The 26,181-nt window shown below is 38.4% G+C and overlaps 2 protein-coding genes across 2 annotated transcripts in view; both read right to left on the bottom strand.

Moving 5' to 3' along the window:
* The window catches only part of RNF43 (ring finger protein 43), a 69,826-nt gene extending 60,923 nt beyond the window's left edge, over nt 1-8,903 (bottom strand). The window contains exon 1 of the mRNA XM_026063714.1: nt 8,667-8,903. Within this exon, the coding sequence (XP_025919499.1) occupies nt 8,667-8,903 (237 nt within the window). The remainder of the gene's footprint in view (nt 1-8,666) is intronic.
* Nucleotides 8,904-14,102: 5,199 nt separating this feature from the next.
* The window catches only part of HSF5 (heat shock transcription factor 5), a 29,025-nt gene continuing 16,946 nt past the window's right edge, over nt 14,103-26,181 (bottom strand). The window contains exons 5-7 of the mRNA XM_026063643.1: nt 22,353-22,883; nt 20,726-20,903; nt 14,103-14,178 (exon numbers count right to left, since the gene is read on the bottom strand). Coding sequence (XP_025919428.1) covers nt 14,111-14,178; nt 20,726-20,903; nt 22,353-22,883 — 777 coding nt within the window. The 3' untranslated portion in view covers nt 14,103-14,110. The remainder of the gene's footprint in view (nt 14,179-20,725; nt 20,904-22,352; nt 22,884-26,181) is intronic.

The following is a 26,181-nucleotide window of genomic DNA, read 5'->3' as shown; positions in this document are numbered from 1 at the left end:
CCTTGTCTTTAGATATTGTATATCAACCTCCTTTAGAAATAAATTCATAAACATACCAAGAGAGATTACGACTTTACTACACATTAAGTTTTTAGAGGAAAGAACCTGTTATAAAATCTGAATGTTCATTGCTTGAGTGATATATACCCTCACACTCTAAGGTTCAGCTTAGAGCTCTGCTTTGTTTATAAACCAAAATTTCATTTATTTGATTCTCAGCAACCCCTGCAACACGGATTTTATAATCTTGTAGACAGTTGGACCTGAAGATCAAATTCCTCTGCATGCTTCCCATTGCACTTATTTATTACTTTCTTCCTTTTGGGTTAAAATGGGCTTTTTTCAGCTGAAATAAGTGCTTCTTGGGAAAGACCATAGAAAACTTTTAGGCACTTTTGAGAGCTCTAAAAATGGGAAAATAAAGAGATAAAATATATAAAAATACATGGCAAAATTTTTGTTCAAAATAAATTCTAATACAATGGAGCCCTCTTTGATCATGTACAGTTTGTCAAGTTTTAATTTCTTAGATAATTTTGAAAGCTGTCATTTAAAAATAATGAATTTGCATGGATTCAGAATTACCTTTCACATTTTCACATTTCATCTGTATGAAACACCTACCAAACTTTTAGTACTAAGGAGGCACAGAATGAAAAGCAATTTCGGTAATGGTTCACGAGAACCATTTAGTCCACAAATACAGTTTGGCTATAGTCAACAGAAATGACTGAGAGGCCTGTTTCCATTCCCTTGTAATCTTACCCCTCCTGCCAACTTATCTTTGGGAAAGGTCCACTTGCTCCTTGGATACATTCCAGGAATAGTGTGCATGACCAAGAGTCCTCTGTTGACTGTCACTCACTCTAGCCCTGTTGATTTAGCCTTCTGACCATACATCTTTGCTCTGCTGCCGCTGTTTTTATTTATATCTTCCCTGTGTAATTATTCTAGCTCCAGGCACTTTTTAGTATGGAGAATCTTTCAATTCAGGATGGGTCTAGGCCTGCCTGTGCCATCAGTAATTCTACTGGGACAGAATGGTTGAGGTTGGAAGGGACCTCTGGAGACCACCTAAGTCCAACCCCCCTGCTCAAGCAGGGTCGCCTAGAGCACGTTGCACAGGACCCTGTTCAGACAGCTTTTGAATATCTCCAAGGATGGAGACTCCACAACCTCTCCGGGCAACCAGTTCCAGTGCTCTGTCACCCTCACAGTAAAGAAGTTTTTCCTCATGTTCAGACAGAACCTCCTGTGTTTCAGTTTGTGCTCGTTGCCTCTTGTCCTATCACTGGGCACGACTGAAAAGAGCCTGGCCCCATCTTCTTTACACCCTCCCTTCAGATACTTATACACATTGATCCTCAGCCTTCTCTTCTCCAGGCTGAACAGGCCCAGCCTCTCCTCGTAAGAGAGATGCTTCAGTCCCTTAATCATCTTACTAGCCCTTTGCTGGACTCACTCCAGTAGCTCCATGTCTCTCTTATATTAGAGAGCCCAGAACTGGACACAGTACTCCAGATGTGGCCTCACCAGGGCTGAGTTAGAGGGGGAGGATCACCTCCCTCGACCTGTGGGCAATGGTCTTCCTGATGCAACCCAGGATACCTTTCGTCTTCTTGGCCACAAGGGCACATTGCTGCCTCACGGTCAAATTGCTGTCCACCAGCGCTCCCAGATCCTTCTCTGCAGAGCTGCTTTCCAGCAGGTCAACGCCCAGCCTGTACTGGTGTCTGAGGTTATTCCTCCCCAGGTGCAGGACCCTGCACTTGCCTTTGTTGAACTTCATGAGGCTCCTCTCTGCCCACCTCTCCAGCCTGTCCAGGTCTCTCTGAATGGCAGCACAGCCCTCTGGTGTATTGGCCACTCCTCCCAGTTTTGTGTCATCAGCAAACTTGCTGAGGGTGCACTCTGTGCCTTCATCTAGGTCATTGATGAAGAAGTTGAACAATATTGGACCCAGTACTGACCCCTGGGGGACACCACTAGCTACAGGCCTCCAACTGGACTTGTGCCACTGATTACAACCCTCTGAACTCTGCCATTCAGCCAGCTTTCAGTCCACCTCACTATCTGCTCATCTAGCCCGCACTTCCTGAGCTTGCCTACAAGGGTGTTGTGGGAGACAGCGTCAAAAGCCTTCCTGAAGTCAAGCTAAGCAACACCCACTACTCTCCCCTCATCTACCCAGCCAGTCAGCCCACCACAGAAGGCTATCAGGTTGGTTAAGCATGATTTCCCCTTGGTGAAGCCATGCTGACTACTCCTGGTCACCTTCTTTTCCTTCATGAGCTTAGAGAGGGCGTCCAGGATGAGCTGTTCCATCACCTTTGCAGGGATCGAGGTGAGGCTGAGTGGCCTGTAGTTCCCTGGGTCTTTCTTCTTACCCTTCTTGAAGATAGGAGTGACATTTGCTTTCTTCCAGTCCTCAGGCACCTCTCCTGATCTCCATGTCCTTTCAAAGATGACTAAGAGTGGCTTAGCAATGATGTCCGCCAGCTCCCTCAGCACTTGTGGGTGCATCCCATCGGGGCCCATAGACTTGTGAATGTCAGGTTTGCCTAAATGATTTCTAACCTGATCCTCTTCCACCAAGGGAAAGTCTTCATTTTTCCAAACTTTCTCCCTGGTCTCCAGGGTCTGGGGTTCCTGAGGGCTGGTCTTAGCAGTAAAGACTGAATCAAAGAAGGCATTCAGTATCTCTGCCTTCTGTGTATCCTTCATCACCAGGGCCCCTGCCCCATTCAGTAGCGGGCCCACATTTCCCCTAGTCTTCCTTTGATGCTGAGGTATTTAAAGAAGACAATGACCAGCACCAGATGGTGCTCTGGGGAGCATTCAAGAAACATCCTAGGTAGCAGAAGATTTGGGTTTAAAGACTTCCAGACTCATTCTTAAACAGAGAACTTGTTCCCACCACACTTTTTATGGATCAGGAAAGGAGAAGGCACAAAACGCAAAGCTCTGACTCAGGCTTTGCATATACTCAAGAGAGGGATGGAAGTTCAGAAACCACCTCTAAGCTCAGCTTTTTCTAGCAGCTTACTCTAGTTGAGACTCCCCACTCTGCATGTGGATTTTAGTGACTCATCTTTCTGATACACCTAAATCCTCTACATTCAGCTGATTAGACCTTTTAATCATCTAACTCTCCTTCATGGCTATATAGGGAGCTTAACTACCTCAGTCACCCTGTGGAGTCAGGGTCTACGTTTTTAATTGCTGCAATACCTAACGTGAATATGCCGAAGGTGCCTCACTGCCTCTTATTCTTGCAAAGTGACAGTATAATCCTGAATCACTCTATCTATTCTCTGTGAGCCAGCAGACCTATAGATTTTTGGCAGGCTTGTATTTAATATAAAAATGCAAGTTTTTAAAGATTATTAACTACAATGAAAAATCATCTATGCCTCCCCATTTTTCTCCTTATAAAGCACTCCCTATAATTTATATTCTTATTTATTTGCTTTCACTAAGTATTATATTTCTAAATTTTGAAACATGTTTGGCCCAGATAACATCTTAAACACTGCCAGTATACTTCTACTGATTTACCTGTTTGATTCACTGTTTTGTACGTTTCCTAAAACTACTTTTACTTTCTTGAGCAGTATCTTTGTCACATCTAAAGATTTTTTTTATTTTTGTTCTTTAACTGTAAGAGCTATTTGTCTCACTGATTCACTTTACTGCAATTTTCCATTCTAAAAATTAATGTCAGAGTTCCACTTTTTGGTACTTAGGCACTGAATTTTATTACACTGAAGTCAATACTAGTGGCTCAACTATTGCTAGCTTTTGAGTAAGTTCTTGCATGTTACTTAACACTCAGTCAAGAATATCTTTCTGTGTACTTTAGTACTAGCTGTTCCAAGGAGCAGAAATTGCTTCTTTGAACTTACTCTTATTGTGCTATCTGACCACTTTATTCACAGGTAATTTAAGTCCCCATTATCATTTGGTTAGACTTTCCCACTTCTTTGATCTTGGTCAACATTATGCACTCAACATCCTTTTGTTGATCCAGGAGCTAGTAGTATATAAGACTACTAATATATTTACTTTCTTATGGGTTGGGACTGTAACCCTCTACAAGCAATTAAGTAGGTGATTATAATTCTCCAACAGCACTGTGCATTGCAACATTGGAAACACTCTCCATTTCTAGGATGTGCAATCTATGATGATCATGTTGGATTTGTTACACCAGTACACAACTTGTTTCAATGGTTAGTTATTATTGCTTTTAAAAGCATGCATCATGCTTCTTTTCTGACTTTATCTAGACTTGATTTTCAGCTCTTGAATTGTATTCAACACCTAAAAAATTATTCAGGGTCCTCCTCAGACTCTAACACATTCCACCCTAATCAGAAGGTTGATGCTAAAAGCAATATTTTTTAAAATAATTTATTGGGSGGGGGGGAGGGGAAAGAGAGAAGTCCTTGTGCTTTCTGGTTTCTGAGCCTTTAGGGAGTTTGTTCTGTGTTGTCAAGTTTTTTCCTGAAGTCATAAGCTAAAACAATGTGCTCAGTGGTTTAATGAAAGTTGACTTTCTCATACAATCACCCAATTATATAACAGCTTAAGATTATAAGGAAACAAACACAAAGTACTGTGAGACTTGCAATAAAATAATGCATGTGGGAAAACTGAATATATGCTTTTGTCTGTTAAACAAGACTTTCACTGTCTGAAGATTTTTCTCCATGTAGGTATGTAAAGTGATTGATCATTGCTTTGCCTTCTATATAATAAATTTAGTTTAAATTTGTACTTCTCTCTTTAAATCTCATTGTTTGGGACTTTTTTTCAAACTCCTAATATTATTTCTGAAATACTGGCACCAGCACTATACAGAAAACTCCAATAACAATCCCACTTACATCATACATGCTAACAGTATCATCCTTTCCCCTGTATACAGGACTGGAGTTACATATACTCAAATAAAAAAGATACTAATGCTTAATTTTAATCATGTATGCTTGTATATATACTTTACTAAAGAGCCTTTAATTAAATGATGACCTATTTCTCAAATAAAATTTTTTTATTCCACAATATTAGACTTGCACATGAATCCTATTGTAATTCAATCTGAATTGGACAAACTCTGAATGTCCTCTCAAGTCTCTGAAGCAACTTTATCCTCTCCTTTCTGAGACTATCTGTATTCTCCTATTTTCAACTAACATAGTGAAATCTCTCCAATATCGAATGGAGCCTGAAGCATGGACAAGAAGGAAAGAAGATTTATTCATCAAAAATAAGCTAACAGAACAGAAATAACAAAAACAGAGGTCACAGAAATTGCACTGGCAATCATATCCAAGGGAGCTGACCTGGCAAAAAGCTATAGGAATGGCAATTTGGAGAGCATGTTGAATCCTTAATTCCTACTGGATCTCCAATTAGCAGTAAAATCCAAATTACCTTGTCTAAAAGGTTTGGTTCTTCCATTTTTAACATAAGGCCTCTTTCCAACTTCCATGGACTTTCTCCACCTGAAGTACAAGCAACTGCGGTAAGCTCAGAAATCTGAACTTCCAACCATTTGGAAACTGCAGACTAGTACACAATGCTACTTCTCATCTGTTGAGCAATAATTAATGCTTAGAGCATGTAATATCTGTGCACTGAACAAGCTTGAAGATGATTTCTGTAAGAAGTCTAAGGTGTTGGTTTTTTGACCTATAAAGTCTTAAGTGGCTCTGCCTACTTGAGAAATTCCTCTCCCTTTGCATCATACTACAGCAGTCTTGATCCTCTGGAGCACCAGAGGTAACGCTGCCTAGTTTGAGCAGTTTAGAATTTACCTGCTCAGCCATATACTACTATTTGGCGACCTTAAGGACATACTGCAAAAGTTAAAATCCAAGATTTCCCAAAAGAACTGATCACAGGGGAGAAGGATGTGAGAAGGAATTTGATGTTCAAATTATTTTGGAGGTAAGGAAAAATTTTTTAAGTTAGTTTCTTAGAATTTAACACTTATGATCAAAGTTGTTTGTTGTAGAGGATCCTAGAGAATATGATAGGAAGAAAATGAAAACAAGAAAGTATTCTGGTAGAGTTATCTTTGGTGAGGCTCAATCTTTTATATGCCAGATTTTCTTTAAAAAAATTAAGAACATATTTTTAAAGATATATTGACCAAAACAATATAAACATAATTATAAGTTAAAGAGATTTTTATTTGAATACAGGACTAGTTCTGCAGCTCTTATATTTAAGCAATTGTATTATACCACTGAATTATCAGAGCATTATTTTGAAAAAAAGACTGGATCATGCATTTTTCTTTTCTGAGATAAGCTATGTAGTTTATGTTCTCATGTGATGTGCTTGATGACTGATTGCACCTTACTGATTCTGACATACCCAAATAGACAAAGCCAAAACTGGTGTAAAAACTAGATTTCTTAACCCATGAACTGTAAAAACAATCATATTATGTACCTACATTACATATAAAGAACCAATTATGAAGGTACCTGTGAACAGACTTAATTTTCTTTAAATAAGAGTTCCAATGAAATCAAAGCATATCACCTAATGTTTTTGGAAGATTGGGATGTTGGCAACTACATTTAAAACAGGATGTTCCAATAAAGCGTAATTTAGGTGTATTTAATATCTTACTGTTTAGAAGTGAACTACAAATACTCTCTCCTATTAGTTTCTTACTTATTTTGTACCTTAACAGTTATGGCAGCATTTCATAGTGTGTCTCAAGTTTCATCTTTCTAAAGGCAGGAATCAACAGCAGGATCAGGCCCCAAATAATTTTTAAATAGCATTATGAGTTTTGATATGTAATGGCATAATTAGAAACTACACCATAATATATACACAAAGGTCCCAGGCCAACTTAAGCAAGGCTCTTCTGAATACTGTGCCTGGCACCATGTAAACATCCTGTTACAGAAGATACAGATACCCCCAAATCCTAATCTGATACTCTAATCCTAAAACCAGATCCAGAGGTATGAACCCGTTAAAATAGGACTGAATTCTGTGGGATACAGAATAGGAATGATCACCTGAGCAAATCTAGTTGCGGGATCAGGGCCTAAAAAACACATACATGTACAGTTCAGTATCTGTTTACATAAATTTAACAGATAAAATTAGTGTTTCTCCAACCTTCTCATTTTGAGGATGATTTTTGAAGAATGAAACTCATTTGTAAATCCAATACTATTCATGGCTTAGTATTCAAAGCATCTAATTTGTTTGTGCTACAGAGCAGGCTTTAGTGACTTCACATAATACGAAAATCACAGTTTGAATCACTGCATTTGGTTAAAATGTTCAAACACCATACAGCAGGGGTTATCATCTCCTCATTTCAAAAAGGTCTATACTCTATACTTTGTGCTCAGTTGCAACACCACTGTAGTTTTTCTATGGAATAAATATTGACTTTCCTGGACATTGCCTCATAACAGAACAGGACCTTGAGTACATTTGTCTAAGATACTTTTCACCCTGGTAATATAATTTTATAACAGGGCTTTCATTCTGAGTAGTTCAAAAGGCTTTACAGGCAGGCTTAATAAATTCCACAAACTGTCCATTTTCATTTTCAGGCAGGTGATCATATTGTAAGGTTGGCTCGCTTGTATTTCTTTTCTTATAAGACCATACAATATTTATTATTTTAATTTAAGTTTACAAACTACCAATTTTATTAAGATTATAAAATATCATATTTAAAAAGTCAAAACTGGCAAGAGCCATGCAAAAATTAATATTTAATATTAATGCAGGATATTTTATCTATCTTGATGAATTTTGTTATATTTGATTCTCAAGAATAGAGCATGTGACTCCAACAAATTGCTAATAGAAATAAGACAGTATGTGAAGGTAGCAGTGTACTGTGCTGTCTCAAGAAACTGAGCTTAAAAAATACAGTATACAGATCAGTCTGTTCACTGACTAGCACAACTATCTCTTAGCAGCACCTGCATCTTATGGCAAGATGTTCATATGCTCTCTACTCTTAGTAAACATCAGAAAACGGCACTAATTTCATTTACAAAAATATATGGTGGTGACACTACAGGAACCATTGCAGAGGTAACAATTATTTCCAGGCACAGCCGATACACAAGAATACAGCTATCAGGGTCAACAAATCTGGTGGGCAAAATGTGGATGTGTATTGTAACTTTAACAGAACCCCATCTATTAGGAAAAGCATGCAGGAAACCTTAAGCATTTCATACAAAATGTTCCTGATTTCTGACAGATCTTTACTGTTCCAAAATGTGACTCAACACACTCTGCTTTATAACACCAATTAAGATATGCAATAATCTTCATGGGATCAGTTGACTATATCCAAAATTCAACATTAATACAAGCGCAATTACAGACCATGACAGAATGAAAAATCAACCATTAATATACATATAAGCACTTCTATCTTAGAACAGTGTGCAAGCTTCAAGAGCAATAACGCAAATGAACAAAACAAACAGGTGGACAGCTCACACAAAAAAATAACTTGTTTCTTAGGTTATAAATATGTAATTGGGAAATAAAAACAAATCCATTGCACTAGCAGCTGAAGCAGTAAGGAAAGGGGGAAAAGAACACAAGGACTGAGAACGTAAGACCAACAGAAATGGATAAAATAGAGCTGCTCTTACCTGAAGCAGTTTTCCTTCAGCTGGAGTAACCTCAGCAACATTTGCGAACTCTCCTTCCAATATGATTGGCTCCACTTTCAAGGGGATCACCCTAATGATAGCTTTCTGTGCCGCTGATCTCTCAGATTCAACTGCGGCTGCCAGTGCCAGCTCTGTATGGCCAAGTCCTACCTGCAGGGTAGCCATTAGCAGCCAAGGCCAGAGGACAGCCAGCTGCAGCTGGGGGCCAGCACTCATGCTACCAGCTGCAGCAGCGCGCTTCGGCCACACATACCGCTCAGGAATGCGTCCTCACCCCGCCAGCAGGTTCCAACAGTAGGCAAAGCTCGTTAGGTTTAAGAGTGTGCAATTCCAGTTACTGGGACCCAGGAGAAAGAGGAGAGAGGTGCTCAGTTACCTCCAGCTTTCTCCTGCCAACCCTACTTACTGAATTTCTTTTCTATTTCTCGCCATCACTATTTCTTTTTCGCGGTGCCACGTGCTCAAAGGCCTCTGGAAGCTCAAAAACATATTTTAAACCAAAAAGAAAAAAAATCCTAAATTACGTGTCCCTCCTCCTCCAACAGATAAATCGAGAAATCAGTGAAAGAGAATGAACAGCTCACAAGCAAGAAATCAGTTCAGATATACAGGAATACCATGTAGCAATAAAAACTCTTCAGTTCTGCAGAGATGAGGAACAGGGAGATTTCTCCATGGAAGTGATGACCTTGCCTCTCCTGTCCAATGTTTAGGAAGACCAACAGGTTCAAAACATCCATCTCAAATGTCCTTAAAAGACAATTTACCTTCTTGCCAGTAAGTCATCTTTTTCACAATGTGAGCTCAAGCTCTTCACTTTTAACGTTAACTACAGTCATTGGTATCCTTCTTGAAAATTACACAGGAGGTATTTCTTGAATTTATATTTAGAAAAAAACCCATGCTATGGTATTGTTCTCCTCCAAATATTCTTGAACCCTTCCATCCTTGTTCTGCCAGAAATGCTTCACTTATGTTTGGAGATCAATTTTAGTTTTCTCCTAATAATCCATTTTCAGATGCAGTTCTCAAAGACGATTAGTTGAGTAAGTAGCTTCTCTTCATATTTTTAAGTTCCTGGGAAATAAAAAGGCTCCAAAACACTTTTTAAAGTTTAGGTACAGATACCAAGCAAAAAGTTACAGCACATCTTGTTCCTTTCACACTATTTCTCCGTACACTTGAGTTCCAGTATTATCACTTTCAAGCACATATTAATAAGATTCTAAATAAAGGCCCCATGAAATAAAATATAAAGTTCCATGGTCTGCCCAAAGGTCACATGAAAGGTATCGAGGTCTCTTCATAACTGGAGGAATTGATACAGAGGAAATTTGCAACTAAAACGAATGTTACACTGATCGCTGTGAAGAGAAAAAGTGATTAAAAAAAAAACCAACAGATCTGCAAACCTGTTATGCAGTGTACCTGCTGGAATCCACAGGAGCTGAGACAGATGAAAATGTTTCTATAAATCCTGGACAAATGCTGTTTCCAATAGCTTAAGAAAACTGTGTGGGTCTGATGATGTCGTTCTTTTTTTTTAAACCAATCTGTTCTTCAAAAAAAAAAAAAAAGAAGGAAAGAAAATCTCTCTCACATACGCGCACTAGGCAGGTAGGTGCGAGTGCAGTTCCACAACTCGAAAGAGAATCCAGCAAGATCAAAGGGAGAAAATTACTGCAGACAGAAAGCTCCTGGGGCAGGCATGGCTGAAAGTGAAGTGTCCGCACGTAATCTAAAGACTTTAGAAAGAATCCAAAAACATTTCTGAAAAATTCCTTTAAAATACAAAAGTCTCTCCTCTTGTTACAGCGTATGCAATTATCAGCTCTAAATGTAGTGAGCACGACAGAAAAGAAATTGAAACATCAGCAGCAATCCAGCAGTGAACCCAGGCAGGCTGTTTTATCATTATAAAGTAGGCAAAGAAATCCAGAAGGAGCAGGGACCCCCAATCGTAGAAGAGACTTGAAGAGTTCTGCTGAAGTCGTAGAAAAGCTTTTCTTCCAGAAAAAAACACTTCTGGATAAATCCCTGGAGAAGGAAGCTTGTGGTTTGTAGTTTGTGTGTGCCCAGCTCTTTGCCTCCCTCCCCTGGGACTGCAAGCGCTCTCTACCTGCTGACACAAAGTGAGGGTGGAGCAGCTGGAGGCAGCAACCCCACCCCCTCCGCGGCCGCTTCGCAGCGCTCCTGGACTCCCTCTCCTGCTTCTCTGCTATACTGCATTCAGCAAACACAGCCCCTACTAACTGCATTTTACTAAGCGATCACATGTAAATCAGGGTCACTCGCTAGTTCTTCAAAGCGACATCCGAGTGAAATCTGTGCCCAACCTAGCAAAGATTAAGATAAAAAAAAAAAATAAAATGCCATAAAATGCAAAGGCAGATCAAGAAATGAATGAAGGAGGCTGTTTATCACTGTGAACTCAAATCCGTTCCCAACCTTCCTGCGGCACTCGGAATGGCACCAAGCCAGTATCTAAAGCAACTTCCCTCCCTAGAATGTACTGATTTATTGCAGCCTTATGTCTTCGGCCCTGGGAAGGACTCCGTCCATTTCACGCGCAGCCTTTCTTCAGCTCTTGCTAATTTAGATTCAGTAGCCCTTTTCTAGTTGCTACTGCAAGAAGGTTTCAGGTCAGGCTGATGTCAGAGGTCTGGAATTCAACTGTTATTCTCCTCTGACATCACTGAGAGGTGAATAATACTATAGGTCAGACCTATAACCTCAAAGTAAGGTTGCAACTGGAAATTTGTAAATCGGCATGTGATGGAGTGGTGCTTGAAGAGGATACTCAGAAATTAATGCAAAAACAATGCGTAGTATACAGAAAGCATACGATCCATTTAATAGTTCTGAGAGTCATTCTCTATCATTCTTGGTGCTTATGAAAAAGTGCACTCAAGAAAGTGAACAGATTAATGGCTTTTTAGTTACACATACAGCCAAACTAATCCCTGGAGTAACTCCACAGAAATTAGTAAATTACATAACATGAAAAATTGGTCCACTGATTTTTTTTTAACTTGTCTGTGGAGTAATGATTATTTTTTGACAAAAGTGTGAGCAGGAACTATTGAAGTGTGAAATACTTATTTTCAACTATGATAATCTGTCATTTGTAATTTAACACACAGAGAAAATACAAATGCAATATCCACGTAAGTTTAAAAGTTTAATTTATTGCAGATTGCTGCAACCATGTGGTCTAAGCAGGGATGTAATAGAACATCTTTGAGGTAAACCAAATCCCACTGTGTTCCCATTAACAAGAAAACAGTTAAAAACATGTCTTGTTACAGAAGTCACTTTTTATTATTTACCGACAGAGCTACATTCATATTAAGGTGCTGAAATGCTAAGACATTCAATTGAGAGGGTTACCTGAGACTTGTGAGGCCTTGTGGAGTATTATACTAATCTCCTAAAAGTAGCAAGTGCCCTTTCTCCTTTGCTCTCTCACGGTTATGTCAGAGAGCGCTGGTTAAGGACAAAGAGAGCTTATGTGCACGTGTACTCTGTAAGTGATGTACGGCAGGAGATCCAGCTCCATAACTGTTTTAAAATTAGCATATTAAAAATTCTAATACTAGGATTTCGTAATTTGTCTTTACAAGGATACAGCATTATCTAAGACATTAAGACTTCCCTACCGTAAATCTCCAAAAGCATCAAATCTTTTGGTGGCAAACAGGAACAAGAAAGGTAAGCTAAGAAGTTCCCTTTGTATTTTATTTGAATTAAAGAGGTAGCAACTTCAGTTTGATAAGGTTGAATTCCTGTGGTCTCCAACACCTTGAATCCAGGAAGTCTAGCCTGATGCTCTCAAATCCTATTACTATTAATGGGACAAACTACTACAGCATATAGACCTTCCACTATTTCCACAGCATATTATGCAGCAGTCTCAAGTTGTATCAGCTGAGGAGCACAAAACCAAACTCAGATGATAAAGCTGCATCTATATTACTGAACATCTTTTCCTTTTAACTACCAGAATATTCTCCTTCATTTAGAGATGGTGTCCTTATATTTTCATTTGAGAAGGAAGACTTGAACATAAGGACCTAGCCTTTTATTATTCGAGTCAACTGAATGTGTACCGCATGTATGTAATAAGTGATACAGAATGACAAAACGGAGGACAGTCGGTCTAGTAACACTCCCACTAGTCATAACCTAAAAGCATTCTCAGATTGCATTTGACTAGTTTGGAGTGCTGGTGAGTATTTAAAGGTTTCACCTCAGTTCATCCTACCACTTGGTGTTCACTTAGGATATCCTGAACATAGCTGTAAACTACAGAAAGTTCTAGAGGGTATAACTGAGGTGGTCCTGATAAGTTCTCTCTGTTTCTTTCTTGTGCATTTTGCTCATTTATACAGGACTGGCTCTAACTGATTATAAAATAAGTATGAACAGGCATGAAGCAATGAAATTTATGTTTTAAGTGCTCTTTCCCATATATTACTCTAACACAACATAAATACTGAATGTGCATCCTTTATCCTTTAAACAATATTTCAACATAAATACAAAACATAGCTATTAAAAACCTTAGATCTACTGTCAATATAAATACAATTATATTCAATAAGTTAAAAATATATTGTGAAGTCCTATTTAAAATGAAGTACTAAAACAACAGATAACCTACCATTACAGATATCATTAGAATCAAAAGGAAATTATTAAAACAGGAGAATTCTCCATTAATGTAAAAGATCAGCAGCTTTCATAGGCAATGGATACCCACCAGAAAGGAGACACTTGCTGCTGAAAGAGCGCAGTGCATTTAGGAAGGAAGAGCATTTCCTGGTTAATCACTTAGAAAATTAGCTCATCTTTCCTATAGCTGCTCTCCTGAAATCCCTGACCCATTCAGACCTAGAATCTTGTGACTTCCCTATGCTTTTGCTTCATACACAATTCCCATTAAAGGGCCACAGTATGACTTCAAGTAGAGATAGTGAGAGCACCAAACAGCATCTATGCTGAATATACTGTAGCTTCCAACAATCTTAAATAAAAAGATTCCAAATACAGCACTAAGAACAACCTGCTTCCCAGTAAGAAAGTTTTGAGGAAGCTTTTAAGGCCTCTTGTTTTCAGAATGCTCAAACTTCACATTTCTAAAGAATATGAGCAGCTAAGTTATTACTTTATATTAAATACTGTGATCACTAGATGGTTTATTACTTGTCAGGTGGAAAATGTAATGAAAGAGGTGTAAATAATGGAATGACTAATTCCCCCCAAACATAAAATGAAATTAAAAAAAAAAAAAAAGGAGTTTTTTTTAAACACAGCTGAAATGATCCAAAGTGCCTGTTGTGTGCAAAGCCCTGCCTCTGGAGTCTGACAAGAGAACCCAGCTGGCAGCTGCTGCACATTTTCACATACTTGTCACCCACTTCTCACTCTCTTACTTCTTCCTTTGGAAAGTGCTCCTGCTTGCAAGCTACATCTACCAGCAGATGGAGATCTAGGAAGAAAAGAGAATACTGAGTCAATATTAGTCTTTGTATACATCTCACTTAGCAGCACACACAGAAATTGCACTTCTATCAGTTAATATAAAATATGGCCTGGAAGGCTGATTATAATTTCAGAGTTTGCAGCCTACTGTTTAAGAATATGGATTACTCTAATTTTGTATAATTCTAAATATAAAAACAAAAGATCTTAAAAGAGAAGTTACTTCTGTAACCATTCCTCAAGATATGTTATTTATATATGCATTCACTACAGCAGGTACCGACAGCCAAACACGAATTACTGTAAAAATTTTAAGTTCAGCAGTATCCTCAGAAGTGCACATTCTATTTTCTGTGTACACTTTCATTTATCCATAAAAGGGGCGATTGCCTCAAAGTTTGCAATGACCAGTGCCAAGATTCTAGAGAAAACTCGTGGTGTCACAGACAAGCCAAACAACAGTCTCCTTTGTTGAAAATAATCTTGATCCATGGCAAAATGGATCCTTCCAACATACGGCCAGATCAAAATGTGGAATTTAGCATCTTGTAGGTTAAGAACGTGAACAAGTCACCTTGTAAAGTGACAGCACTACCAGTGCAAACATAATCCATCTGAATTTTAATCTCTAACCAGAAACATAGGAGATGTTGAAGAGTTCAGGGCCAGGCCCTGTCCCCTTTCTAAGTGATCGTTGTGACCTACTAGAGACGCTAGATGAACACTAAAATGATTCTTGTCTGGAAGGCGCATGAAACACTTCAAATGAACACAAAGGTAGCATGGAAGTCCTTGCCTGAATGAAGATGTGCCCTCAACAACTGCATTTATAAATCTATTCACCTAGTAGTGAATGAGAGGGGATGCATTCTGACACAACTGTAGTAGCAAGGAGCGGGTGGTAGGTATTTAGGGTAGCTTGCAGGGTGATAAAGATGAAGAATTGATCTGAGGCAGGAGCATCTCAAAATTATGTCTGTGTTCCTGTTGCAAAAAATTAGAGAAAATTGCCAGATTATTTGAAGAAGAAGTCCAGATTATTACAAAAAAAAAAAAAAAGGACAGCCATTCAGGAAGAGAAGTTTTTCCTTAATGTATCAGTACGCTTAGAATTTTTTACTTCTGGATTTAAGTATTTTATCTGCTCCATTCCAAGATCACACTTCCAGGAAGAAGGGGTGCAAATAACAATCTCTCTAATCAGAATGTGGTCCTTCTTATCTGCTCTTTTGGATGACAAAACACAAAACACAAACATTAGCTTCAGGACAGCTATATTCACTAGCTGCGTGTGCCTATGGAGAACGATGCAGAGGAGCTGGAGGGGGATACCAGAAGAATTTACAGAGCTCCTATCAGTCATTTGTGAAGTCCAAAAGTTGCAGGTGTGGATGCTGCCAACATAAGCCCACAGATTAATTCTGAAAATCCCATCTTATAGATGATCTTGACTAGAAAGTACTGGAGAAAAAAGATATTCCTCAACATCTTCAAATCTATGTCCTAAGAAATACCCTGGGGCTGAATTATTCCTCACACCTCAGTGTGATAACCAATCCAAGAATTAGAGAGCCATACCCAACATCTCTTAAGAAAAAGAGTAGGAAGGGAACAGATGACAGACTATACTCATTCAGAATGACACATCTTAATGCTGAATTAAGTTCTGGATCCTCTGTTGCATCCTCTGACTCTCTGAGGAAGGACCAGCAAGTATTTCTTCTTTTCCTGCTGTTACCAAAGGAAATGGAGTCCTTCTGCCAAACTGCAAGGACCATAACATTAGCGTATGAGGAGTGAAGATATGGTTAAAGTAGACCCTTACATTCAAAAAGTGATCCTGCACAGACAAGAAACTTGTACTGCAACAACAGAATGTGTGGGTCATACACTTCAGTCATATTGATTACTGAAGATAACTTTTCAGGCCATTTTCTTTCTCAAACTAGATATTCTATTCAGAATAGAAGCCACTTGCTTCACGTTCACTGGACACTTCTTCCATATCTTCAAGTTGTATTTAGTTACAGCACCAAAAATCTCTTGTGAAAGGCATCTTTGAAGAGGAAATGGGTGGTTATAGACTGAATTGGGATGGGATATCATTCACCATTGAATCCAGGGTCCATTGGCCTGAAGTTATTTTTCTTCGGGCTTTCGGAAAAGAGGAAGGATAAGATGAAGGCATATTACTTAACTTCACACCAGGACTGCTGTCTTAGAAGGAAGAACTGGTAAAATGTTGAGTGATATAGGAACACTAAGATAGTTCTGACACTATGAAGTACCTCAGTTCCCTCCAAATGAAAGTCTCAAATAACCATACTGACCTCTCAGAGAATGCTTATGATCATGGATGTAATGATTTGTAATGAAGCCAAATGACTCACAGCCATTGCAGATGATGTGGTCTTTTTAATTTTACTTATGGGACTGAAGGTACCTGTGAGTTCAGCTTTCTGAGTAGTCTTTTTATTACACGGGTCCTTGATTCTGCCTGCTGCTTACCACATTAAGACAAACGCCAGACTGTCCAAAAATTACACTTACAGTAGAATTTAATATTTGACAATCCTTATTTCATGACTGATAAGGAAATAAATTTTATAACAGAAAAAAAAGTCCAGGTTCCTTGAACACTTTTCAGGGTCAGTATTAGAATTAAATGCCCTCTTTCAACACTTGGACTTCTGTATGATCAAAGGACACTACACTACTAGTCAGTAAACTAGCAGCAGTACTTTGGTAGCAAGAGTTTTACCTATATTTTTTGTTTTGAGACTGACAAATGCTGGGGAATCCATAACTGCTTTAGTTTCTACTCATGCGCACAGCAAACCTGTCTGGTACTACTGTACACAGAGCAGCTGACTGTATTTCTTCTTTTGAATAACCTCCTGCAGAAGACTCTTCCCCTGTAATTTTCCTTAGAAGCTGGTGTACTGTTTTAATTTTGTGAAGCAGAAGAGATATGGGTAAAAGTCTTGTTAGAGGAACAGGAAGTTATTCTGAAGAGTCAGCTGGTCTGAGTGAGGTTTGCTGAATATTCTTTGCCTTGTAAAAGTGGAGGCTAAGAAAGCTGTGAGACAGAAAATGGTTGTAGCCATTTCCTTACATATGATATATTCAACAAAGCTTCCCAAGCTATTGATTCATATCAATATCACAGCATTAGGACATTGGCATGGCAAGAGCCGGTAAGAGCACTGTGGAGGCACAAACTCAAAAGATGACTAAGACAGTTACACCTTAATGGTCTCTACCTCTTTTGTGTCTAAAGTGCGTGTTAAGGAATTTGTCTCTTGGACTTCTTCCTGAGATGATGAAGTTTGAGGTGGTAGAAGGAGAAGGAAGGAAAATAGTTCCAATTAATGTAGAAATTCTGAGATGATGAAACAAAGGCTACATTAGACTAACAAAACTTTAACGATCGCACACAACATAAACAACGGAAGTCAAACATAACCATTGATTCTGTATGATTCTAGATTCCCAAGTACAGCCAAAATTAAAGTCAACTACCACTGTAGGTGCTTAGTGATTCCAGAAAAGATTCCAAGGTATCTCAGGTCAGGTACCTAAAATAAGTAGCAGCTTCTCAAAAAATGTCATTTAGTATTTGCTCTGACACACTAATTGCAAGAAAAATCAAATTACAGACAAACAAGTTTCTAAAGTCTGCTCAAGAAAAGGCCATGACTTTGAGAGACTGAATTTAAATCATGCAATAGAAAAAAAAAAAAAAAAAAAAAAAAAAAAAAGTGAGAATGAATCTGGAAGTACTATTTCCATTACAACTCCTCCAGAGAACAGCACTGCAATAGTACAGATTTTTTTTTTTTTAAATAATTCTTTAATGTAAACACAGCCATACCAATATTATGCAGGGAATACTTTTATTTGCGTGTACTGAAATACAGCTTAAGGCTGCATTTGACATTATGAAGTTTAAGGCACCTACCTTCGCTATGTTGGGGAACTTTGTGTAAAGAGGCTCCTTCTCTAGTAAACAGGGAGAAAGACATCTCCAAAAGGTACTTCAGAGCAGGAACCGAATGACCCTCACTCACAACTGATTAACGAGGGAGCTGAAAAAAGACTAGGCTCTTTAACAAGCCAGCTAAATTAACACTGAATATGAGGAAAAATAACACCATTACTGACATTTTACTACCAGTAAAAATCTACACCAAAATGATAAACAGAAAGTTCCAAATACGTCTTTAAAAAAAAAAATTGTCAATCTGATCAGAAATAAAACTTGAAAAATGGGATTAAATGGGATTAAACAAGAAATTCTCCTTTCTAGAAACAGCAAAAACAATGTTATCATTATCAGTTTCAAAACAAAAAAAGAAGAGGCCACTTCTATAATTACCTATGCTAATTATATTAATTCGCATAGAACACTACGGATGCTAAAAGTGTATATGACTTCCACAAGTGACTAGACAAATTCATGGAAGAAAATTCTATTGTGATCTATTAAGTACAAAAATGGCAAAGATACTCCTGGAGACCGGACACTGGGCTAGAAAGAACTTTCATCTGATCCTATTTGGCAGGATGTCCTTAAACACGTAAACTAGAATTTAGCTGAGAAAGTTGGTTAAGCATGTACTTTTTGATTTGAAGAAAACAATTTAATTGATTTACGATGATGCGGAGGTGGGCTGGCAGATGTGAGAGGAAATCCTGGGGATTGTGTTTTTGTGGGGCAACAGGTGTCTCCCTTGCCACAGGATGGTTGCTAAAGGCAAAGAAATATAGTCCAGTTCTTCAAAGGAAAATAATGCTTTTTCCAGAATGAAGATTGTCTCTTGCCTCGTTTGTACAGAGGGTCATGGCCTTGGTTTTGGCCTAGAATTGCTTCCAGTCACAGGAGTAACTTTTGCTTCCATCTTCACTGCAATGACCTTTTATATCACATTATGTTGGCTCTTGTATGCTATCTAGAACTTGGCATCACCATGTAACAAGAAAGTGAATAATGTCAGAGGCCTGCTGGAATAGATGGAACAAAAAAGTCCTTTCTCTAGCAGGTTGTATATCAAAATGCAGGCTTGGAAAACTTGCAAGTGGGTGCCCAAAGAAAAAGAGAAAAAGGACAGGACTCAATCGCATTTAGAGAATAACATTTGAAGAAATATCTGAAAATTGTCATCATGCACCATTCTAGCTCAGAAAGATTAAGGAAGAAGGTGTTTCCAAAGACTCACAGAGGAAAGGAGGCACTGACAGACAAACATAGTCAGAGCAACAGAGGTCAGCTTATATTGAAACCTACTTGCTTCAAGCTTACAGTTGAAACGTCTAGCTTCAGGGCTTGTATCACATGGCAAATTTATTTTGAGCCAACTTGAGCCTGACCATATTTGGCTCAGATGTGCTGTCTATCTCTAAACTTTATACGTACACCAACCCTAAGAGGCACGATGTTAGAAATGCAGACCTGGCTGACTATCTCATTTCCCCGAGAATTGACTTTATGCTAATTATTGCTAACACATAGCAGCACTTCATTTCTGTGGAAAAAACCCATGGAAAGGCTTTCCAAAATGTTGCTGTACATAACTTCACAATTGACATATTAAGCAAATGTTTTGCTGTAGATAGGAAAACTGAGATATTTTGCTAACTGTTCACGGTAACAAGAAGAAACTGAACCACAATTCTCAATTCTGTGTTTTAAATAAAAGCCTGTCAGCTTTCAAGATGGCATCCAACCTCTCTCAGCTTCCTGACAGAAAGATCTTATTCCTTACTCAAATGTTTGAAACTGATGGGCATATGAGCTGACTTATTAACTAGCGTTGTTAACCGGAATATATACCCTACCCTCTGAAGTGAGCAACAGCTCTTCAAGCTTTATATTCAGGCTTTTATTCTTTGATGATCAGCAGTGAGGGAATTAGCTTCTTACAAGACTTGCAGGACACACCAACTTTTCCTCTAGAATGAATCCAAAGAACTCTTTGTATCCTGGGATGTTTCTCTAATCTGTAGACTCTTAGGTTTTCCCTTGGTTACTAGATTTTGTGAACTGTTCAGTCTTAGATGCCCCGCTACTTGTTTTTTTCATGTATTTCAGTATATGTATTGCCAGTCTGGGACCAAATTTATTTAGTGATCTGTGACAAAAAGTTTGGCCTTCTACACTTCCTTCATCAAATTGATGTTTTTTTTGGTTTTTTTGGTACTTCAAACAGCCACCTCCTTACTCAATCCTTCCTTCATAGCACTGTCACACTCCAGCACACATATCTATGGACTTCATCTCTATACTGTAACATCCAGGTTTCTGACACAATCCCCAAAATTTCAGATATTATTTACTGATATAAATTATTCCCTTTTTCACATAAGAGTAACTAGTGTAAACATTTCTACACAAGTCTATCTGTAAGTAGACTAACAAGTTGTACAAAAGGCATACTGGAATACTTACACTGCAGACAATGACTAAAACTGTTCTCACTCCCTCTTTCTGTATCAATCCACTTCCACATAGCCTGTCTGAGTAAACTCTAGAAAAACTTAGAATATTTTCTTACCAGGGGACTTGCCCTTCTGTGAATTGCGTCTTCTCTCCCTGCATCTAGCTTGTACAGATGAAACTGTGTCTTTTACAGATTTGTTCACAGGTCCAGTTCCTGAAGTGAGGAATCCTATCTGTTCTGAAGAGACCACTGTGTCTGACATACTGGATGGACATTTAACACTAGGATCCACCTTAAAAAAGACAAGACAAAAGAAAGAAAACCAAAGACTACTCAATGCTTTCTCATAATCGCTTTAGGAAACTAAGTAATAACTATTTTTCTCCACTCCAAAGGATATTAACAAATGTTGAACATCCAATTTCATAAGTATTTTAAACTCAGAATTAAGGTTGCCAAATTGTAACTCAAGCCCTTACAAAACATCATATTAAGCAAAAACATGAAATCAGAAAATCAGGATACACAGAGCTAAGATACATGTCCTCACAGTCTGAACTTTTTCCTCGGTCATCAAAATAGCTAAGAGAAATTTACTACAAGAATTCCAGCTGCATTCACTGTTAGCAACACCTGTATTAGTAAATGACAGATTTAGCTGAAACAACTTCACAGAGCTGTGTGATACAAAACTACGAACATAAGCTGCACATCTCTGGTGGGAGATCTCATACACCCCACTGTTAAGACATTAAATTTTTATGTTGTTTCTTGCTTTTTGGAGCCCTCTGCTGCTGTCCTATATGTATGTTGCAGGCAACCATTTATTGAACTTGCACATTTCCTTAATCATGTAGTGAAATCTGTGATTGCTTTTAGTTTCTTTCCAAAAGAAATAAAAATAGAGCATGCATCTGCTACCTTAACAAAGTAACATTTAGAACGCCCATCACTACAGGGATTGGCCAGACGGCATGCGAGAGGGCCCCTTTATCTGAAATAAGGAGTTTCTGATTAGCCATCAAAAAAAGAAGCATTAGTATTAAAAAACTGAAAATGCAAAATTATCGAAATAAAATACAACATTAAAACAAATTCTATTCCAGAACCTAACCACATGTGAGATTTACAACTTTGTCTTTAGAGTAGACTGGAGCACAGGAAAAACAAACTATAATTACAGCCTGTCAGACACCACAATGTATAAACAAATAAAAATGCTTTACACCGTTAAAATTTTAAATAAATTATGCCTTCCGTGGAAAATATACACTTAACAATTGTTTAGTCAATAACGGCAGTGTTAATCAAACAATCTGGCCATCTAAGTTGTAAACAAAAACCTTTGCCTTTAGTGGCAATTCTCAAAATACTCTTTTTTAATGAAGAGTAAAGATAGGATGTTATAATCTAAGAAAACGTCTGCTTCATCACCGTGAATACATCTGCATGACATATTTATTTTTTTCGCCACCTAAATGCATGGTACAACTTGGCCATTACAGGCTTACATACTCATTAATGCAGGATACTTTTCCCTTTTACTCTCCCTTCATCTTGCTTTCACAAACAAACCCTTCACTCACTGTCCATTAAAAGTCCAATTAAAGAACTCTTTAGCTCTTAAGTATGCAAGAATCTTAAAAAGTTATCAGTCTAGATGCTAGCAGTACTACAGAATATAATTAGCTCAAAAAATATCTAGTGCTGTTTTCCTTCAGTGTCTCCCGTTATCCCTTACCTGCTGTGCACTGAATGGCTCTTCCCCCTGAACAAATATTATTGAAGACTGATTTGCAGAATGATCCAGTTGTTCTTTCAGTTTTGCATGTGCTTCCTGTGTAGTCACAGCTTCTTGCACTATCTGAGCAGCAGCACTTTCTACACACTCAGTGGTATGGATAGCATAAAGAAAATCAGAAGGCTGTGACAGAGAACAAGTTATCGCTTGATCTGTTCCCACCACAAATGATGTAATGTCTGAACCTACAGGTGTAAGAGACTCCAATCGGCTAGCCTCGGTTGAAGAAGGTGGATCACTAGTCTCAGTATTAACTAGCAGTTGTTGACCTCTGTTAGACTGAGAGGTTGAACACTGGTTCTCCACAGGTTCCACCTTTACCATTTCAACTTTGGGTGATGAATGCATTTCATCAACAATCTGAAACACAGCTTCAAGATTTACTTCTGTCTTCTTGTTTTCATCAGATGTATTACACGGCCAGTTAGAGGGCAGAAATTCAACTGCGTAAGATGACTGCATTGGAGGACTCTGGAGAAACAAAATACAGTGAACTTTAATATGAAAAGGTTACAATGACAGTATGTGTACTGAAGACTCTGTAAGTGAATCTGGGCCATCAACTCAAGTGCTCATATATTCAAAAGCTTGTCTGTTATTTTCAGCTAAATCAGCAGGTTTAATAAAAACAGGCTACTTCCCCTTTGTTTTGCTTTCATCAACCATCTTACTCATTGCAAGCCCACCTTCTTCTGTTCACTGTCTATTCTGGAGAGAAAGGAAGATTACTTATCAGTAGCTAGATACTCTTTCAGATGTGTTATTTGCATGCCCTTTACACTGCAGGTGTACATATACCCAAGTATTCAAACCAGAGACTTCTAGTCTAAGTAGGATGTGTGGGGGTGCATTAGACCCAACCCCTTCACATGCCACTTATGTGACAGAAAATGATAGAGCACATGTACCTGCCTTCAATTCTTCTAAAACTCAAGCATTCCTGTTAAAACATAAGAACATAAAACACAAGGTTTTTGAGCAAGAGAAAAAGGCATGTATGCTGTAAACGTGCATATGGACAACACAACTTCAGAAACACCCAGTTACTTACCAATACCACCTTTTTTTTCTTCAAGTGATTGCCATACATTCATTCACACAATGGGTGATTCCCAGGGATGCTCCAGGCCCAGAATGAAGGAAAGTTCAGATGCCTACAAAAACAAATACTGTAGTACTGCCCTATCTATCATGGCCTCCCACCTGGACACTCCCATCAAAGCACAGTGTCCAACAAATGTATGACTAGAAGTCTATGCAGATCTATGTTAAAGCCTCATAGATCTTCAGGTTAGAAGCGCCTCTTAGAGAATCTGTAGAGGCTGCCTTTGCCTTCAAAGAGCAGGTCTGAACATTATAAAATATTTCATTTTAATGATATCATGTCAGAACACAGTCAGCAATCTGATGATAATTTTTTTAGTAGAATTCATATAAATCAAAGATCCTTCAAAGCAGAAAGAAAACAATGAAGAGTCTTCCAAAAGCAGCAAAATCCTACCCAAATGAAATGATAAATCATATTTTAGCAGCACCGGCACTGGCTGTTATTTCTTCTAGAGATGACTCAGATTTAAAAGACACTGGAAGGGTAATTTCTTCTGACAAATAGAAGTCATATAATGATGTTGAGCTCAGATGTGTCTGCAATACAATCTTATTTGGAAAAAGACCTAGTATGAAGATTTAGTCACTAGTGCCTGATTGTCCCCAGACCTTCTAGCTGAGGTAATTGCTAATAAAAAGTCATTTCCACATGTGAAAGTCATATCAGGTCAAATGCCATTGAAGGATTTGGTCTCAGCAGCAGCAAGACCATCAGAAGTCTCTGAGGGAAATATCACAGAGAGCTGAGAGGATATTGAGATTTCTTCTCTTGGTGTCTGCAGATAATCGTAAACTTTTAGTGGAGGGAAAAAGAAAAAAGAGAGAAGATAAAACTTGAATTGAAGAAACTTAGGTTAGGTCAGGCAAAATCTCTTCATTAAAAGCAAGCCACCCTAATATCTTTTAGGATAGAGGTTTAAACTCAGTTACTTCCATTTTATTTTTTTTTCCAATTGTGTTTTTTTTTAAATATTAAAAAAAAAGTGTTTCACTTTTGTTGCATTATTTACTTATTGTCTTACATTGCTAAGACTTTCAGTAAAATCTGGGTTAACAAGTCAACTACCCAAGGATGAGATAATCCCTGACAGATTAACCTCCCCCCAACATACACACACACACCACGCTTCTCCTACCCCCTTCATAGCAGAACTCAATTTGAAGCTGTTATAACACTGCCTGAGAATATCATCTTCCTGGATAGAATATACGATCTAGTATGCCTTTCCAGTAGGGCAAAGTGCCCACGCAAGGACACAAATCTTTTTAGTTTATCTAGAGAAGATATGACAGACAAGGCCAGGGAGGAGGCAGCAATGAAACAGAAAGAAAAGTGATAAAAACTGAGAAATCAGGAATCAAAAGACTAAGTTGCTGCTTATCTGAGCTCAGGAGGAAAAATGGTCTGATTCAGTGAAAGGGAAGATGGGCACTTCACTCGTTTTAAGGCATGCAGTGTGTGCAGAGGAAGGGTAAGCACAAGCGCACCTCTACAGGGACTGCTAGGATTAAAAGTATCTGCCTATAGAGTTTGGGCAATCACTCAGTAGTCGTCCAGGGTCAATTTCATTTTTAAATAATATGGCTGACTGTCATTCTTATTACAAATAAAAGCAAACAACATAAGACTGCTTTTAATGTCAGGGAAGTTTCCTGTCTTTTTTCTTCACTCACATTTATTCTATTGCCAGTTACTTCTTACTTCAGTTCTACGGGAAAATACTGGCAGTTAATAAAACACTAACAGCAACAATCAAATAGCAAGGCTGTTAATAATAAAAAAAAATTAAATACCAATATGGATTCTGAGTTCATGGCTATGATAAAGGAGCAGCGAAAAACTGTACTAGTAGTTGTGATCTGCCAGAACAGCTGTTGCAGCAGATAGCCAGACTTTCCTCTCCAAAGACTGTTATTTCCATCCAAGGATACTAACTCATCACATTGATGCACACCCCACTCCCCTGCAGAAACCAAATGAAAAAAGAATATGAAGCTGTACTTGAGCTTCCAATTTTGTAACCAATAGTGGAGAGTGTGTAATATAGATTTACGAAGCTGCAGATCGATTTAGAAACCTCAGGAGTGGTGTACTCTAATCAGTTGCTATGTCTGAGTATCACCATCCCCATTGCCTTGCAGTTCGGTGTTGTAATTCTCTGTAGCTTGTCTTGGGAAGCCATTGTGGGCAAACAGACATTTCTTACTGGCCTTGTCTGCCCATGTCCCAGTCAGAATCACCTAACAGTCTGAGCAGCTCAGGTGTGTACTCTACAAGCCCAGCAGCCGGCCTTCCAGCCACAAGAAACTAACCTGTCCTAATATCTCCTGAATTTGAAGTAATGCTCTCTGAAAGACTCAATAAGGACGGGCACAAGGCTAGGCTTTCTTGGAAAACAATTCTTGTTTTTCCTTATGAAATGACAAAGTATTGTGTGGATCCAATGGAAACAGGGTGATGATTAACATGCTAACTGCCAATGTGCTGATAGGGTCCCTCTCTTCTGGATAGGTCCAGTCACTTGTTAACTAACTTTGGCAGTTTTGTATAGACTATGCTAGTGGTATCTAACAGGCCACAGTGTGATGAAACAGCCTAAAACACCCTGCAAGCCATCCATCAGGAACATTGCTACTTTCTAATTTTGCATTGAATTGCAGC

Source organism: Apteryx rowi, unplaced genomic scaffold, assembly GCF_003343035.1.
Source record: "Apteryx rowi isolate R43461 unplaced genomic scaffold, aptRow1 scaffold_20, whole genome shotgun sequence".
NCBI classification, from domain to species: domain Eukaryota; kingdom Metazoa; phylum Chordata; class Aves; order Apterygiformes; family Apterygidae; genus Apteryx; species Apteryx rowi.
The sequence above is the reverse complement of the archived record's forward strand: the minus strand, read 5'-3'. Positions and strand labels throughout refer to the sequence as shown.